Source organism: Loa loa (genome assembly GCF_000183805.2).
Source record: "Loa loa unplaced genomic scaffold supercont3.240, whole genome shotgun sequence".
NCBI lineage: Eukaryota > Metazoa > Nematoda > Chromadorea > Rhabditida > Onchocercidae > Loa > Loa loa.
The window spans coordinates 82,688-98,860 of NW_018108420.1; the positions used below are offsets into that span (position 1 = coordinate 82,688).

A 16,173-nucleotide genomic window follows, 5' to 3' on the forward strand; every position below is an offset into this window, starting at 1 on the left:
CAGGCAAGATATATTTTAAGTGCTCATGAATATCAAGTGACAAATAATAGATGCTCTTTTACAGATATAAATTAAGTATGTAAATACAATACCCACAATTCATTAAATCAAAAAAAAAAATTCTTCTAACAGGATTGAAAAACGAAGAGAAACTGTTTGAATCATGTAATCCAAGCACAAAAGTTAGTCATTTCGCATCATTGGCATCAAATACGGATGATATCCATGTTGATAATAAAGCTGATTTGGTAATGCAAACTGACTACCACTAGCCGCTGATGGCATACCACCACCAAATGCGTCCATAAAATGACCCGAAAATGCGGCCGACGGCGTAGGATATCTGAATGAAAAGAAAAATTATAAAATTACAATATGAGAAGCAATGACTAAAATCTACGCTGTAACTAATTATTAATGGTGAAGTTATCGACTCCTCACAGTGAACAAGGAATAAAAAATAAATCAATAATAATAAAAATAATTACCTCCATGAAGCTGCTGCGTTAGCCTGACCATTGCTCTGTAACTCTGGACACTGTACACTGATCATTTGCTGTGGAGTTACTGGTCCAATGGTTCCGCTACCACTTGATAGCCCCACATTGGCACCGGCCTAAAAAGAATAGTCATTAACATACGAGTTAAAAAAGCATAGTTTACCTCAGTTTTACTCATATGTATTCAAGTAATTCTCCCAAGAAAAACATCGATACCTACTCAACATACATACATGAAATCTTTAGCTGACTTTGGAAGAGTTTAAAATAAAAAAATTACCTGATGCATACCACGAGGATAAGAATACGAAAAACCACTCTGAACAGCAGCTCCCATAGGATATGTTTTACCTATTCCACCTAAATGGGATGGATAGCTTACACTCGATGCTGGATAAGTTGCTGAAGCGGTTGCTGCCGATAAAGCACTTGGATGAAACTGTGAATCGAAGTAAGCGGAATGTCGCGAATTTGCATAACCGCCTCCATAGTAGGACCCTGCAAAACGATGCCTTAACAGCAAAACAATTTTCTTGTTAGGGATTTTCTCACGAACATGGATTTTATTAAATTATGAGCAATAAGCACATCAGTATTAGAATGAAAACGCTAAAATGAATAAAAAACATTTTTAAAAACGTTAGCTCGACCATCAGGTAATGATTCAGATCCGTAATCAAAAATGCCAGATTGGTGATCTGGGACATCCAATCTCGAATCACTAATACTGTTTGAACTACAAAATTCTCATATGCAATTTTAAAGATATGTTGAAATTATAAGGAAGTAAAATGTACTGAAAGGAAATACCTGTCTGAGAATGTGTGACTTGTGAAGGACCCATAAATGACTGTCCTGCGCTTGGCGCTGCAAGTACATATGGCGGAAGTGGCGTTGGAGGCATAAACATCTGTGCTCTCTGGACGTTCGAAGTGTTTTTTGATGAACGACTCTACAAAACGGTAATAACACTGTATAAGAAATTCTTGAAAGACACTAAGGAATTAGTCGGTTTGCTCGAAAGAAGTTTTTTCCCCTCATTTCCTTCTCATATTATATCCTTATCTTTTATCTTTGTCAATCAAATCTTAATAAAAAAATAAACACCATATCACAACTTAAACAAAGAAGATTCAATTTCTTGAAAACTCCTCTAACTGTACCATTTTCGAATCGCCTGCAGCCTAACCAGCGAGATCGGAAATTTCATGTCACTACATGATGGCAGAATTAGGCCTCTTTCACACTACTATTCAATCATGTTCTGTATACAGAACATCACATAATAAGAATTCAGATAGGCATCCACCATATATCTGTTTCGCCATATCCATCATATTCATTGGACTACAAATGGAAGGCGACTGCTGAAAGAATTTACTTGATCTTTCTTAGAGCCACGTCGATGTGAATGGTGCTGAGTTGTCGTTGATGGTAACACTGCCGGCGTCGACGGTTTTACCATACTTTTTGTGTTATTTGCCATTACCGGTGTTTCAGTCATCATAGTCAGACACATGTCGCCCGTCGTTGTAGTACAAAACATCATTTCAGAACCTAGAAATAATACATCTTATTAATTCCACTTTGTTAATTCGGTCAGCAGCTGATGAAATCGCAGATTTTTCTTGCGCAGAAGTTTCCGATAGAGTCGTATTGAACAGCAATTCGTGAAACGGAAGTAAACCGTAATTAGTCCAAATCACACCTGGATGGCTTTGGGTTGATAAATGATGTGGAGTTGCGGGGTTCGAGCGAACGCTATTCCTGTCAGCGGAACCAATGAAAACTTCGCCAGGACTTGCCTCAATTTGTGAAAGAGGAGTACGACAGGAGCCATCAGATGTATTGCGCTAAAACACAACATTTAGACAATAAACGAAGGAAAAGAATTATTGAAGAGCAAATAATAACATTAGAAATTACCTTTTGCAAAGAACAGGGAGGTGATACGAAGCTTTGGGAAGAGAGGTCTGAATGGATCGAGTTCGGTGGCAAAATTGGGGACTGATTAAGGATTGAGCTTGGTTGCCGACAACTGCTGTTGCTTAAATATTATTATCAAAAATATTCGTGTAACTGCTTTTAAGAAACCTAATCAAAAGGTGAAATTCACCCCTAATTCTCGTTTGACTTAAACCCTAAACTACAACATGAAATGTACCTCTGGAACACTGCATGCTCAACTGTTTCCACGGAACTATCTTTCCCGATCGATGCGACTTCGCTTTTTTCGTCCTAAAACTTTATAAATAATTCCAAATCTAGTTTGAGAATATCAAAATGCGAACCATGCCTAAACTACAAACCGTATGCCCCATCTCATGTTCTTCGTTTGGCAACGAAAGCATTGCCGGAGCCTTCGGAGGTCTGTCCAGCGCCGATGTTTCAAGCCTAAGTGGTAAAGCCTCCGATTTTCCATTCTTTCTATGGTTCGAATGACTACCACCTAGTTCTTTCTGCTCTGCCTCACTTTCGCCTTCACTTCCAGCATCGCCACCCAAATTAACCTGAAAGTTTAGGACTTCACCGGAAGTTAGATCTCTGGAAACTTAATTTTTGAAGAAATTCCAACAACTCCATGTATTCTATGATTTGCGATTAAAAAATTAGACGAAACAAACCATTTCGCAAATGGTGTTGGTAACAGATGTAATCCGTGACGCTGCATTATTCGACACCGTTTCATGAGGCTTCGAAGGTGATGAAACAACTAGCAGATCGGGAGCAGATTTGCTGGGCAGTGTTTGGCACAAAGATGGTGTTGACTCGAGTTCTTTTGGACTACTCGTGTCGCTACTTTCAACCTATGAAATATGGTGAATTTTCCAACAGAAAAGTTGAAAAAAGTCACCGAGCTACAGCGTCAAAGAAAAAAACAAGAAAAAAAAAGAAAAAAGAACCATAAGAGAAAGCATGGACTATCAATGCACCATTACTGTTATTCAAAAATTCATCGGCGTATGATGCATCTTTACCAACAAACATACCGGAGCAAAGTTTGGCGACAATCTTGGCGGGACGTCTTCATCTTCTCCCTCATATGCACTGTCATTCCCTGCAATATTCACGCGGAGAAGCGGCATCCCGTTTGGAAAACTGCTTCCGGAACAGCATGATTTATCCAGGCTGTCCCATTCCTTTACTAGTTTATCCTGCAAACATGGCATTCAATTTGTACTCAAGGGATATTTTTCTCAAAATTACTAAGGAGAAGTTCCAAATCATCTCAATCAAAAAGAAGTCTACAATCTAGTTATGAAATTGGGAAGCTAACAGCAAAAAAAAAGAAAAAAAGGAAAACTAAAGTTCTTACTCTGCTGTCGACGCCATCCGCTTCTAGTGTGGGCGGCAGTTCATCTTCATTATCGACACTTAATTCCAAACTTAAAGTAGAATTAATGAATACGGCTATTAAGGAAAAATAAAAATGTCGTCGAAAATATCGACTGTGGATAGTCTAAAAAATCAAAAGTGCAAAGCAGCCTCACCTTTTTTCATTTTTGTTTGATTGCTGAGCATCAGTTGCAATCGGCTTATCGCAGTCAAGAATTTCGTTACCTGTTTTTTGACTCACACTCAATTTGGGAGTTATATGTCCATCTCTCAATGGTTCTGGAGAGTTTGCGCAGCTGAAACCAAAACTTTCAAAAATCCTAAGAAAGAAAATTTAAAGGATGAAAAACTTCTATCCATCGGAACAAACTCCATAAACTAGAAAAAAAATCACTATGGCTGTTGTTTCGCACGCAAATGCAACTAAACCTCACACTCAACTGAAACACGGCGAATTAATTATATACCTTGAAAACAGCGGTTTTGTACTATTACTGATTCTGCGTCGTTTCAAAATCAAAAGTGAGTCATCGGATGATCCCTCAGAACCACTTGAATCAGCGCTAGATGATATGTGATAAAGATGTAGTTTATGGCAATTTCTGTAAATGGGCAGACATGACGAAAACAGAGTAAATCGACTTTAGTATTTATCTTTTTAAAAAATATTAAAGAAATCGTAAAAAAAAAGAACAAATAAACATACGAATTCATGGTTTTCACGGGTATTCCTTTATTATCTGGCATAATATCTTGATCATTAACATTATTTAGTTCGATTGATTCAACATTGGTAATACTTTTCTAAATTAAATCAATATTATCGTGAGCATAAATGAAACACAGCAATCCCACTTCTACTTTTTCCGCAAATAGGGACAGATGCTTCTTCCTTGTCCTCTCTTTCTTCAAAAACCCTTTTCAGTTTGAATAAAATAGAACTAATTACGTGGGAAACTGTTAATGATTAGGCGAAAATTCATTATCAAAATCTGAATTTATCCACACCTGCTTTCGTCGTTTAAAATGAGAACGTGATATATGCTTCCTGTGGGAAGGCTTGTAAGCTTTTCCATTTTTCCGAACATCCGAACTATCATCGCTTAGATCTGGAATGAAATTTCTGGATAACGGGAACAACTAACGGAAACAAAGTGTATAGTGCTGTTTTATTTTTCAACAAAAGAACTCACTAGTACATTTTTGATTGAAATGACCATGCTATTGAATTTACCTGATGAATCACTATTAGATGATGATGGATAAGTATAGGGTTCAATTGCTACAGCCTTTTTCGTCCCACTTTTTCGGAAACGCCGATTGGTTGCACTTCTTTTTGACATTTTCTTTTGGCTCATTTCTGCTGAAATTCAACCATACATACAGCCTTTAGCGAGTTTTAAAACTTGCAATAAAATGAACCGAAATTTGACGAAAAAGGAAAAAGAAAAACTGAAACTTGTTTATTGCTTCGGAGCATTTCATCCTACCTAAGCGCATGTTCTTCCTTGTTTCCTTTTGCAACTTCACGTCATCATCATCAGAATCATCACCACTTGTTTTTCGCCAAATTCGCCTGTTCTGCTTTCCATCTACAATCAAAACAGCATGCAAATGATAAAGAGTACTACCACTAATCATGATACCACATGGTCAGAAACTAATGCACTTACCTCGACATGTAGTTTTCAAATCCATTATTGTCTTCTTGTCCTCATCCGATGTATTGTCATCAGACGGTTGCCTTTTCAGAATTGTTTTACCATTTTTGATGCATTTCTCTCGAAAAAAATCACTATTTGTTTTGGATTCCTGCGTACCACTACCACCACCTGCATTCTGCAACATGCTTCCACGATTACGTCGCATTGCAGTTTGCCGGATAGGACTAGCAAACGGAGAGCGTAACACATGAGATGATCGTTCGCCATATTCCTTTGAAGGCGAATGTACAACTGGTAACCACTAAAATGAATGTTAAGAAAATTCAAACTAGAACGCAGCATATCCCTTAAATCTCAACAGCATTATTAAACTATTCGAGTGTCTTCTTGCATGAAGAACTAAATAAATAACTGACATTCATGTTTGGTGACAAATTCATCTTGATTTTACAGAAGTTACCTAAAAACCTTTCCAACTCGAATTATTTGCCAGAATAAGCATGGGAGTCCATAAATTCTCTGTTAAGTTAATCAGTAACCAAAATTGTACTAAAACTCGTAAAACTTAGATCTAACTCACTGATAGCTTCGTTTCATCCAACCAAATACGCTTCGTGTCGTTCTTTGCTTTCGTCCAGTGATTCTTCAACATTGTCATATTCAGTATAATTACCATCCTGAAATGCTGTTCTCTCAGATGCATGGTAGTAGGATGCTGCAGAAACTGTATCATATTTTTAGCTTTGAGAAAAACACAGTCAAGAAAAACACAGTCAACCGATTTCAGGAAAGATTGCATCTAGAAGAGAGAGTGCACAATCTATACAGTTTTGTTGATTGTTGTTATGTTATTATAATTAGTTACTTCTGAGAACTTTTGGCAATAGTTCTGGAAAGTCATGCACATGTATATATACATATGTATATGCATTATATATATGCACATCAAAAAAAGAAAACTCACTGAGAATTGATTCGTTGAAGCATATTCAATGACTGTAACGTTTCCATAACATCGTAAACCGAAATACCCGTTCCACGTGCAATACCTTAAATGTATTATCAAGAAGTGATTTAAAGTCTGCAATAGAACTGCTAGCAAGGAATTTAAGCAGACAGCATACCCCTCAAAGTCAGCCGTTTTGTTTTGTCGGGTGAAATAGTCTTGTAAAGATATTCACATATAGCTGATCGCCAATAACTTTTGTAAGAAAAACGACCCAAATCTGACAAAGGTCTTTCTGGTGTCCCTGTCATGCCTTCTTTCCGACTTAACAAGAAGCCTGCAATTCAGTGGGATGCGTTACGATCTAGAAAACAGAATAGCATATCTATTAAAGCATGTTTAAACTGAAAAAAAAGTGAATTTCACTAAATTACGAAAAACGAGAAGTTGGAAAAAAAATCAGTTACCATTTCCTTTTATCAGGAAGTGGCAACAGTTACTAAAGAAAAAATTCAAGATCCTTCCAAATTTTACTAAAATTTGGCAAAAACTTACTGAAATCAATCAAAAACCTTCCAAATCCTTGTCTCTGATAGGAAGGCAATGTCATGATGCACGACAAATTATATTTCTGCGCACTGTATTTTTCCTGAAAACAAAAGAAAAGGAATCAACACGTATGATAACTCTTAAAAGCATGATTTTTCAAGAGCCGGATATGAAAGGAACGATAAGTGAAACTGATATGAATGGCCAAATGAGAAGTATCGTACCACAGTAATAACTTGCAATTTACAAATATATAGTGGATATGGGAAAAATTGAAGAAAAGCTTACCTTAGAAAAATACCCAACAAAATGACATCCACTGCTATCATTCTTTGTAACCACATAGAATAAGAACGGTTCCACATCATAATACAGTGTTTTGTGATCCAGAAACAACTTCGCCAGAAGGCAAATATTCTGACAGTAAATTCTGGAACAGTAACCATCTACCTGAAAAAGTATAATGAAATCCACAAGAAATAACTCTGATATAATCAGTTCTATAAATTTTTTTGCCTTACGTAAAATAATCATGAAATTCTGCACCTCAAATACCGAAACACCATCCTTCCGATATATTTCATTGCCTGGAGGATGTCGAAGTTGACACCGTTCCTGGAAAAGTTAAATAGCATAGTATTTATATAATTTAGTACTACCGAGAAATAAACCATGGTTGTAAAGCGGTTTCGATATTTGCTAGATTTGATAAGATATTTATGAAACAACGCCGCAACGTACCGAGTGTCTCTGCCTCATTTCCAAACTTTTCATGTATTTCATACAATATTCACACAAATATAAAATTGATAGTTGTGCATATTCCGCTGGATATGGTGCAGAATACCATGTTTCGATTTCAAAATTCCCAATCCGAACTGCTTTTGGATTCCGTGAATTATCAATCGCATCATTGAAAATTTTGCGCTCTCCTGCGGTGCAGCCACTGGAGGTAGTGTCAAAGTCCTGGAAATCCAGAAAATGTCTGATGCGACAAGTAGATAGAATGAAAAAGTAAAAATTACTAGGTACGATGAAAATATCAATTAGAAAATCTTTGAAATTTTTAAAAAATGCTCTTCTTGATCTTCGAGTCCCCTTTAAAAAGTTTCCCTTCTTCCGAAAATTCATGAAAAATATTGTTTTTTAAAGAAGACAGATTAATAAACTTCATTTAGAAAAATAAGAAAGAGACCAATCCAGCTAAATTACGAGCAGCGTTGTATAATTCTCGATCTTCATTGGTTATAGTCACTGGTTCCGCCAAAGAAACCGTCCCTCCTGCCATGTTTAATTCATCCAAATGAGGCTGACGAAGTGATACCACACGTTTCCTAAATAAGAATGTAGAACAAAAAAGTGTAACAACCACCCTATACACGATATGTTGAACGACAGCAAAATGCTCATAGAAACAGGAAGTCATAGAAGAACGACCAATCAGAAAAGACCACGAAATAACCGTTCACGAAATTAAGGAATGAAACGTTTTAAAAAAATGGTTCGATGTAAATTAACAAGTTTTTAGAAATGGAAACGAGCGCAAAAAAAGTGGATTGGAAACGTAAAATTAGAAGCACAAATCAACCAAAATTTGCATTCTGAATATTTCAGCAAGAACCTTGTCACTAGACGAGGAGATAATGACTGCCGTAATTTCAACCGTGTTTTATGCGACTTGGCCTTTCGAATGATCGAAGCAGTCCGCAGTCTCCGTTGTGATACAAGTCCTTTGGGGACCAAACTTTTCAAATTGGATGACACATGTCGTAATCCAGAACTTCGCGAGACACACTCAACCTAAGACACTCATTCCCATCAAACATTTACAATTTTAAATGTATAGGAAAAAACTCGGAAAGTTTTAAAGCATAAAAATTCCCGAAAATAGAGAAATTTTATATCTGCTGCAACGTTCAGAATCAAAGGTGATGCAAAGCTGGGGGAAGACTACCTGCGTATATGTTGCGTGACGTGGAGAAAAAATTTCAAGACAGGCTTTATAAAAACCAGTGCACAAAATAACAATGCGAAAACTGCATTTATATGCATAGCGAAGAGTTTTTAATCATGAACTAAACACTGAGTGAAACTCTTAACTTCATCATTCATACCGTAAATAAACTGGCGCCAAAGTCAGTACCCTGAATGTTTGACGTGTCAAAAGTCGCGTAGAAGGAAAGTCAAAATTTTTAAACTGCAGAGAAAAGCATATGATTATACCGGATACAAAGATGCATTCTGAAATGAATGACGCACTGCTGCTTTCTCGTTTATTCGAGTATATATCGACGATGAATTTTGATATGATGTCGCTGGTTCAATTACATGTGTCGAACGGCGTTTCTTTCTTGCTGGGCGTATAATATTCCTTAAAAAACATTGACTCAAATACTTGCTGCGCTCAGATCCAGTCGATAAAATTTAGATAAAATCAAGAAACAGATGGGGAGATACAAATATACCGTCGTTGTTCAGTACTAGGAAGTTCATCTTGTGATTCGCTTGATGTTACAGCTGCGCTGGTGTTTGGTTGACGTATACAACTTGAGGAAAACGCACTGTCTTCTGAAAAGAGCAAATTCTAATAAAATCAATAAATCACAGATTGCTTATTAGCTACTTAATAATTCCTCTCCCACACAATGAACTGGTATATGAAAGACGAACCATGGACGGCGCTGCTCTCTCCACTTTTTGTTCTTGTACGGCCCCCGGAAAGATGAACATATTGTCCCTGAAATGTGAACATCCACTGCTTCAAACTTCAAACTTGAGAAAAAATTTTAAGAACTGTTTCCAGAACATGTTAGAACGAACTCATAATTAATAAAGAATAAAATGTACTTTTGAAAAAGTCCGTCGCTTTTCAGAGGCTGCACTAAAATACGGAGACAACGCATCAAAAAGTGCATCCGTACGGCGATGCGGCGATGGTGTTGACTGCCCTGTAATTCCAGCGATTTAATTTAAAATGAATATGTCCTATAATAAGGACAATAAGTCGAGACCAATCAAATATTTCAAGTTTAGAAACAATTTTACGTCCAGTGAATGAAATAACTCTTAAAACTTACCCGATTTTAAAGGTGAACTTATAGAAGGTTGCGGAGAAGTATGTGACTGAAAGTCGCCATGTTTCGTATCAATGGAGATGGCAGAAAAGTGATGCTGGAATTGCAAAAAATCCTAGTTACATTTCATTTTAAGAAGTTGAAGTGATATGAAAATTACGCCGAAATTTATTTTTTATATATGTGATAAAAAGGATTTACAATTTTAATGGGAAGGAATTAAAAAAAAGGATGATACCCAATCATAACTTACAATTTTGCCTCCTGTTTTGTTAATTTCCCCAGAAACGATATTTTTTTAATGTCTTTTGCTGAAAACTTTCTCACTGGCCTCGGGCTTCGTTGAATTTTCTCTTTACTTGAATCCTGAAATCTGACATGCTTGGAAACATAGTGCGATAAAAAATATAGAATGTAAAAATCCCAAAATCCAACTTGATATTCTCGACCTTTTTTGAATCGACGCACTTGCATGATGTAGCTCGTGATGATGAAGCGCCTGGTTCAAAACTTTCTAATGAGAATGATGACTGTGCAACTCTAGAGCGCCTCTGATTGGTGGGAGTGAAAAATCGCGTCAAACTATCCTCAAAAAAGAAAATACTTCCACTACGAGTACTGATAAGTATGACAAAAAAAAAAAAAAATAAGATTTCTCACCCATAACTTCGTATGAAATATGGATGTTTGCAAAAGAAAAGTTAAAAAAATCGGATCGGATACCTGCAGATGTTTCAGCTCACTCGATTTTTCTGTCGGAATTTCATCCGCACTTCTCCTGAAATTTCAAGACGGTCTCGTCTTCCAATTTTAGTTTTAATTTCACGCTCGTGTTCACTCAACCCACCAATTAGATTAACAGCGCTTCCGAAATGACCCTTTCAAACTTTTAAATATTTCAAAATACTTCTCGTTTTCCAGAAAAAACTGCTGCGGGACATGCCTCATTTAGAGTTTAGAAATCACTACATAACGAATGAGGTCAGTGCAGAACAACAATGCAATAGGAGAAAAAAAGCTAACATTTAGTTCAAATTAACTTAAGAAGCACCGCTCCTAAAATGCTTCAGACAAACTAATACATTTCGCAAGATATGTGGGACACTCAATAACCTGACACTAATTTTCATGCATGAAGTAAATTTAGAAATGGAATTAAATGCTTACCGCGCGGGCATTACACGATGACAACTACAATCCAATTAGATGGAAGATTGATAATTTTCCTTATAATACAGAAATATTCCTCCTGGAAACAAACACTTCTCTTTATGAAATTCGAAGCCGAAAAGCGCGGACAACTCAGCCAGCAGGAACTGAACACAAATTTACAGTGAGGTTCATGTAGCAATTTCACATCGCTGTGGAAGAAAAAAAAGAGTTAAAAACAAGTTATAATGAAAGATTTTGTAACAATAGACGCAACGACTCGATCTTCAGCACTGTGAACGTCATCTGGAAACATATTAATAAAATTTTGTGTTGACCGTGAATACTGAAAATTCCTGAGTCATCCACAATGGAATCCCATACTTGAATAATTAGGCAGTTAATACATAACTCAATCAACCCTCAAAAGTTTTCAAAAACGGATGAAAAGATTCTTCCTTTTTTTAATACCATTTGATTTATCTCATAGCTGTATAAATGTGATAGAAAAAATTTTGTAGTACTCATAAGTTGGAGAGATATCAAAGTACACTGAAATGAAATTGCTACTGCGACAACAATGACTATCTGAATCACTGATCACTTTGCTATTACCTGGACTAAAGTGAAAAGTGAGTGTAGTTATTCTTTCGAAGGATTACAAGTGAGACGGTAAAATAAGCCTCATCCAGAAAGGTATGGTAGAATGCAGTTCGATGTATTTGGGTATTGAAGGCAATCTTGATGTAACATACACATTTTTCAATATTTCGCGCATATCGTCATGCTATATTATATTTGACGCAGTAAATCGCCATCAAATTATTGTTAGACGAGGTCAACTAATTAATTGCTTTGGGAAGGAGTGGCTTTTTTTAATGATTTTTGTTAACACATTAGCATTTGTTGAGTAATCTTGTGACATATGCAAGAATGAGATACTTAAATCTGACAAGGCATAATAGACACATCATCATCTAACACAACTATCATCAACAAACACATATATGTATATGTGCATGATGACCACGATGACGACAATTAAGTCAGCATTCAATCTGAAGGCAATAGGATAAACAGACGGTAACACTATCTAAAAAAGAATACTAAACCACTCATTATCGTAAAATAAGTGCCATAACAAAGAGGTAAATTATGTGCAAAAAAAGACGTCCAACCATCTAATCCACGGCCATTACAATCCACAATTTACCACTCAACTTACGGCCACAGTTCATCAACTCGAATGAATCCACAATAATTCGGTTATCCAAATTATGAGCTGCTCTTCTGCACAACATTTCAATGAATCAGGTTGTAAGTCATTAAACTAGACTATAACTCACTATTACAAATCACAACAAACTAACTGTTATGCCCACAATCTGTCACTTCAGATCATTTCCATAACTACAATCAACAAATCAAGACTATTGTTCACAACTCGAAATCAATCAAGCACACCAACAACCATATCACTAACTCCCAACCCAATATAACAGCTCACAATTCAGGTCACGACCCGTTAAATCAGGCCACCAACCTGAAACTAACTCATCCTCTTCTTATTTGCTTATTGCGGATCTTAACAAGAAATTCGCGAAAGTTTGCAGCTGCAATGTTATATGAGAGCGATTGGGTCTTATCACGAGCAAGCATAGATTGTTGTTGACGGTTGTGGGCAGTACGGTTGCAAGCGTCATCTGATTCTGTTCCAGTAAGAAAAAGCAGGAGTTAGTAGTAGTGATTGCTCATTTATTGCTACGTAAATTAAACGGAACAGATTTGATGATTGCCAGAGTGAATTTACTTCCTGAAGACATACGTAAAATGTACGTGAAGCATACGGTCACGGTTGACGTGTTGTACCGTAGGATGTGCAGATAATTATAAAGTAAATGGGAATCTTTTGTAAATTTATCGAAGTAAATTTGTTTTTTTATTCAACTTTTTATTGAAAGAAAAAGATTTTCTTTGAAATATATCGTAGCAAATTTGGGCTTTACTGATGTATTGTCGTCCGGTTGCCTTCCATCGCAACACTCAATTGCTTAACTAATCTATACTCATTATTCTGCTGACTGTGAATCACTCAGGAAAGCCATAATCATCCAATAGTATTGCTTCCTTTTCCTTAGTTACTTGGTTGGTTTTCTAAATATCTGCAATTTTCCGGCTTAATGAATTACAAGATTTTATAATTATTAAGGTAGAATTGGCGGAAAAATATGGATGTATTGCCAGGGAACCGTAAGTCTGGATGAGATCAACTTAATAGCAAATTCAGAGAAAGGTGGTTCAGTTCAATTTAGCAATTAAATTAAAAAAAGTCAAAATGTTGCGCGATTTTCGGATGGAAATGTCATAATTCCTCATGCATGATTGTAATTCATTTTAGGAAATTTCAAAATTTAATGCGAAAAGGTGCAGCAGATATTTCGCAATGATTTGGCATTTCTCGATGTGTTTTGAGTTTTCTGTTCCACTCATCTAGTTTAGGTTCTTACTTATTTAGCCTCCAAGAAAATGAGGCTATCAATTGAATGGGAAAAATCAGGCTCAGGCATGCGTGTTTTGGTTAATCGGAAAAAAATTTCATATTCCTTTACTTTTATCATATTGTTGCATTCTTTGAACTTTTTTAGATATGGAAAAGTTAGTGGCTGAACCCGATTAATCATTTGTTAAGAAAATTAACTGTATTTGCTGCATAGCATCATAAAAAATTTTAATTCATGAATTAAAATTATAAGTGTAAAATGATGATGAAAGTCTTTGCAAGTGCACAACAAGTAACAGTAGGTATTCTCGAAAATTTCCATACTTAGCATTTGCAACTTTGCACACAAATTACAACAATTTCGGAAAAAAAAGAAAAGAAAACAAAGCTGTAACCTTTTGTATCAAATTAGCAATGTTCTGTATATGAAATGGCTGAATATTTAAATTGATAAATGAGAATTTAGCGACTCCTCAATATTTTTTATTTTGTATGTATTATGTATTTTAATTTCATATTAGAGTGGAATCATATTCTTTATTGATGTAACAATATTGTTAATATTTTACATAATATTGCAGCACATATTTCTGGGTGCTGCCAGATCAGTATAGTATTTTGTGTTTTGTTTTATTGCCCATTGCAATTGCTGGAAACGGGATAATTGTGGTAGCTCAGAATCGGATAAAGCTAAATCCTGAAATTCTTTAAAATTGGATAAACATGAAAAAGTGATATGTTAATGAAGTATTCCACTTAGTAACTGACCGTTAATAAGTTTTGATGCATAAATAATTCTGGAATATTATTGTTTATCAAAAAAAATTTTGTAAAATAAACCGACAAAAAAAGAAGGAAAAAGTAGAGTGGAAATACTTACGTCACCGATATTGTATGCATTTAAGCGTATATGTCCTCCTTCAAAGTAATCTTCTTCAACATGACGATCAATCTACAAATCAACACTAATCATTTTGATAATTTTTCAACTTTTTCTATTGATAATAAAAAATGACAGTGAAAATTGTTACAAATTTGTGGGAAATGTATGTCCTAATTTGTTTTTTTCTCGGTTTTTTTTTTGTTTGCTAAAAAAGTTTTAAAAATGAATTAAACAGTAATTACTTTTTTAGATTTTAGGATTGATGATGTCGTAGTATTATACTGTGGATTAAATGTTGCTATTTGAAGACAGGAAAAGTCCGTCTGTGGATAACCGTATTGCTAAAATATAACATGTATTATGGTTAATTGTAATTGGTCTTTGGTAGATCAGTTAATTGAACAATTTAATTCTTTTTTTCAATTATTCAAATTCATTCACTATCAAGATAAGACTGATTTTTGGAAAAACTGGATAATCGTATTTAATTTAATTTTTACCGAAACTGTTGGTCGAAATGAAAGTTCTTCAAATTCAGCTTTCAAGCTTCTAGTTGTTGATGCAGGAGAATCAAGAAACTGATTTTCAAATCTATCACGTAAACGCTCAACAAGACCATCTTCAGATAATGAATCCTCAATATTACCGCCACCTGCTTTAAATTCCGATGACATATTTGAAAAGGACAATAGACAGTTAATGTCAAAGAGATGGCACAAGACAGAACTGTCATTTTTTTCCCATCCTTTTTCTTTATGTCTAGAAAGTTTAAATGGCAAAAATCTTGTGGAAATCATATTTCAACTTAGCAACATTTTGAGAAATTTCAATAAAATTCAAAAAAACAGTTTATCCATAAATAGCAATTTTGTCTCCATAGATAGTAATTTTGTTTCCAAACTTAAAAACAATTATTCACAGAACAAATTAATTTTCAATGGTACCACCACGAATTAAAATAGGAAGCAACATCCTCTTCTAAATTCCTAAATTGAATATAAAAAATTAAACTTTCATTTTTTATCAGGAAAGTGTTAGTTAAATAAATGTATTTAACCTTGTAAGAACCGATCCAATTTTCGAACTTTTTCGGAATAAATGCCATCTGCATGCAAAGCAGAATCCATTGCCGCAAGAACCGGACGTGATGCTACCTCATATTCTGAAGTAAATAAATGCCATAATTACCTAAATTCAGAAGTTACACATTTAAATTTTAGATTTCCTGTCGCGAATAAACGTAAAATTTCATGAGAAAGGAAAATATAATAGTTCATAAGTTACTATGTTGTGATATACTAATTATATTTACCAATTTAGATTGTAAGATTTGAAAATTATCCAAATTCATTTCTGTACAATTAAGATGCTATCGTTACATATTGAATTTATCTGCGCTTATTATTTGCAATGTGCACTAACAGAAGCGCCAATTCATGCAATCGTTAATTGTTGAATTACATCTGCGAATTGTTGAATTACACTAGATGTATGTAAATCCTTCACATAGCATAGTATAAACATTTTTTTTTGTTGCGATATATATATATATATATATATATATATATATAT

General features: G+C 35.1%; 2 protein-coding genes across 3 annotated transcripts; both read right to left on the reverse strand.

Annotated features, from left to right (window-relative positions):
- Positions 1–2: 2 nt before the first annotated feature.
- LOAG_06919 lies at positions 3–11,017 on the reverse strand (the record flags this gene model as incomplete). 2 transcript variants are annotated; one of them, XM_003142453.2, is made up of 36 exons in its annotated part: positions 3–343; positions 489–616; positions 781–998; positions 1,311–1,452; positions 1,882–2,057; positions 2,209–2,353; positions 2,427–2,547; positions 2,665–2,738; positions 2,810–3,010; positions 3,125–3,307; positions 3,491–3,655; positions 3,817–3,886; positions 3,992–4,132; positions 4,304–4,438; positions 4,543–4,640; positions 4,845–4,945; positions 5,071–5,199; positions 5,327–5,428; positions 5,510–5,801; positions 6,081–6,177; positions 6,465–6,549; positions 6,625–6,783; positions 7,002–7,095; positions 7,284–7,445; positions 7,542–7,610; positions 7,737–7,961; positions 8,191–8,329; positions 8,617–8,795; positions 9,219–9,366; positions 9,461–9,563; positions 9,666–9,732; positions 9,843–9,943; positions 10,073–10,166; positions 10,519–10,656; positions 10,793–10,847; positions 10,977–11,017. In XM_003142453.2, 36 exons carry the CDS (start codon positions 11,015–11,017, stop codon positions 184–186), a joined length of 4,737 nt encoding a protein of 1,578 aa, XP_003142501.1. In that variant the 3' UTR covers positions 3–183. The 2 variants fall into 2 exon arrangements, with proteins under 2 accessions (XP_003142501.1, XP_020305351.1); XM_020447284.1 differs by lacking the exons at positions 3–343; positions 489–616 and having other exon boundaries at positions 756–998.
- Positions 11,018–14,283: 3,266 nt separating this feature from the next.
- On the reverse strand, positions 14,284–15,275 carry LOAG_06920 (hypothetical protein; the record flags this gene model as incomplete). Its single annotated transcript, XM_003142454.1, has 4 exons — positions 14,284–14,415; positions 14,599–14,670; positions 14,844–14,942; positions 15,102–15,275. 4 exons carry the CDS (start codon positions 15,273–15,275, stop codon positions 14,284–14,286), a joined length of 477 nt encoding a protein of 158 aa, XP_003142502.1.
- Positions 15,276–16,173: the final 898 nt, after the last annotated feature.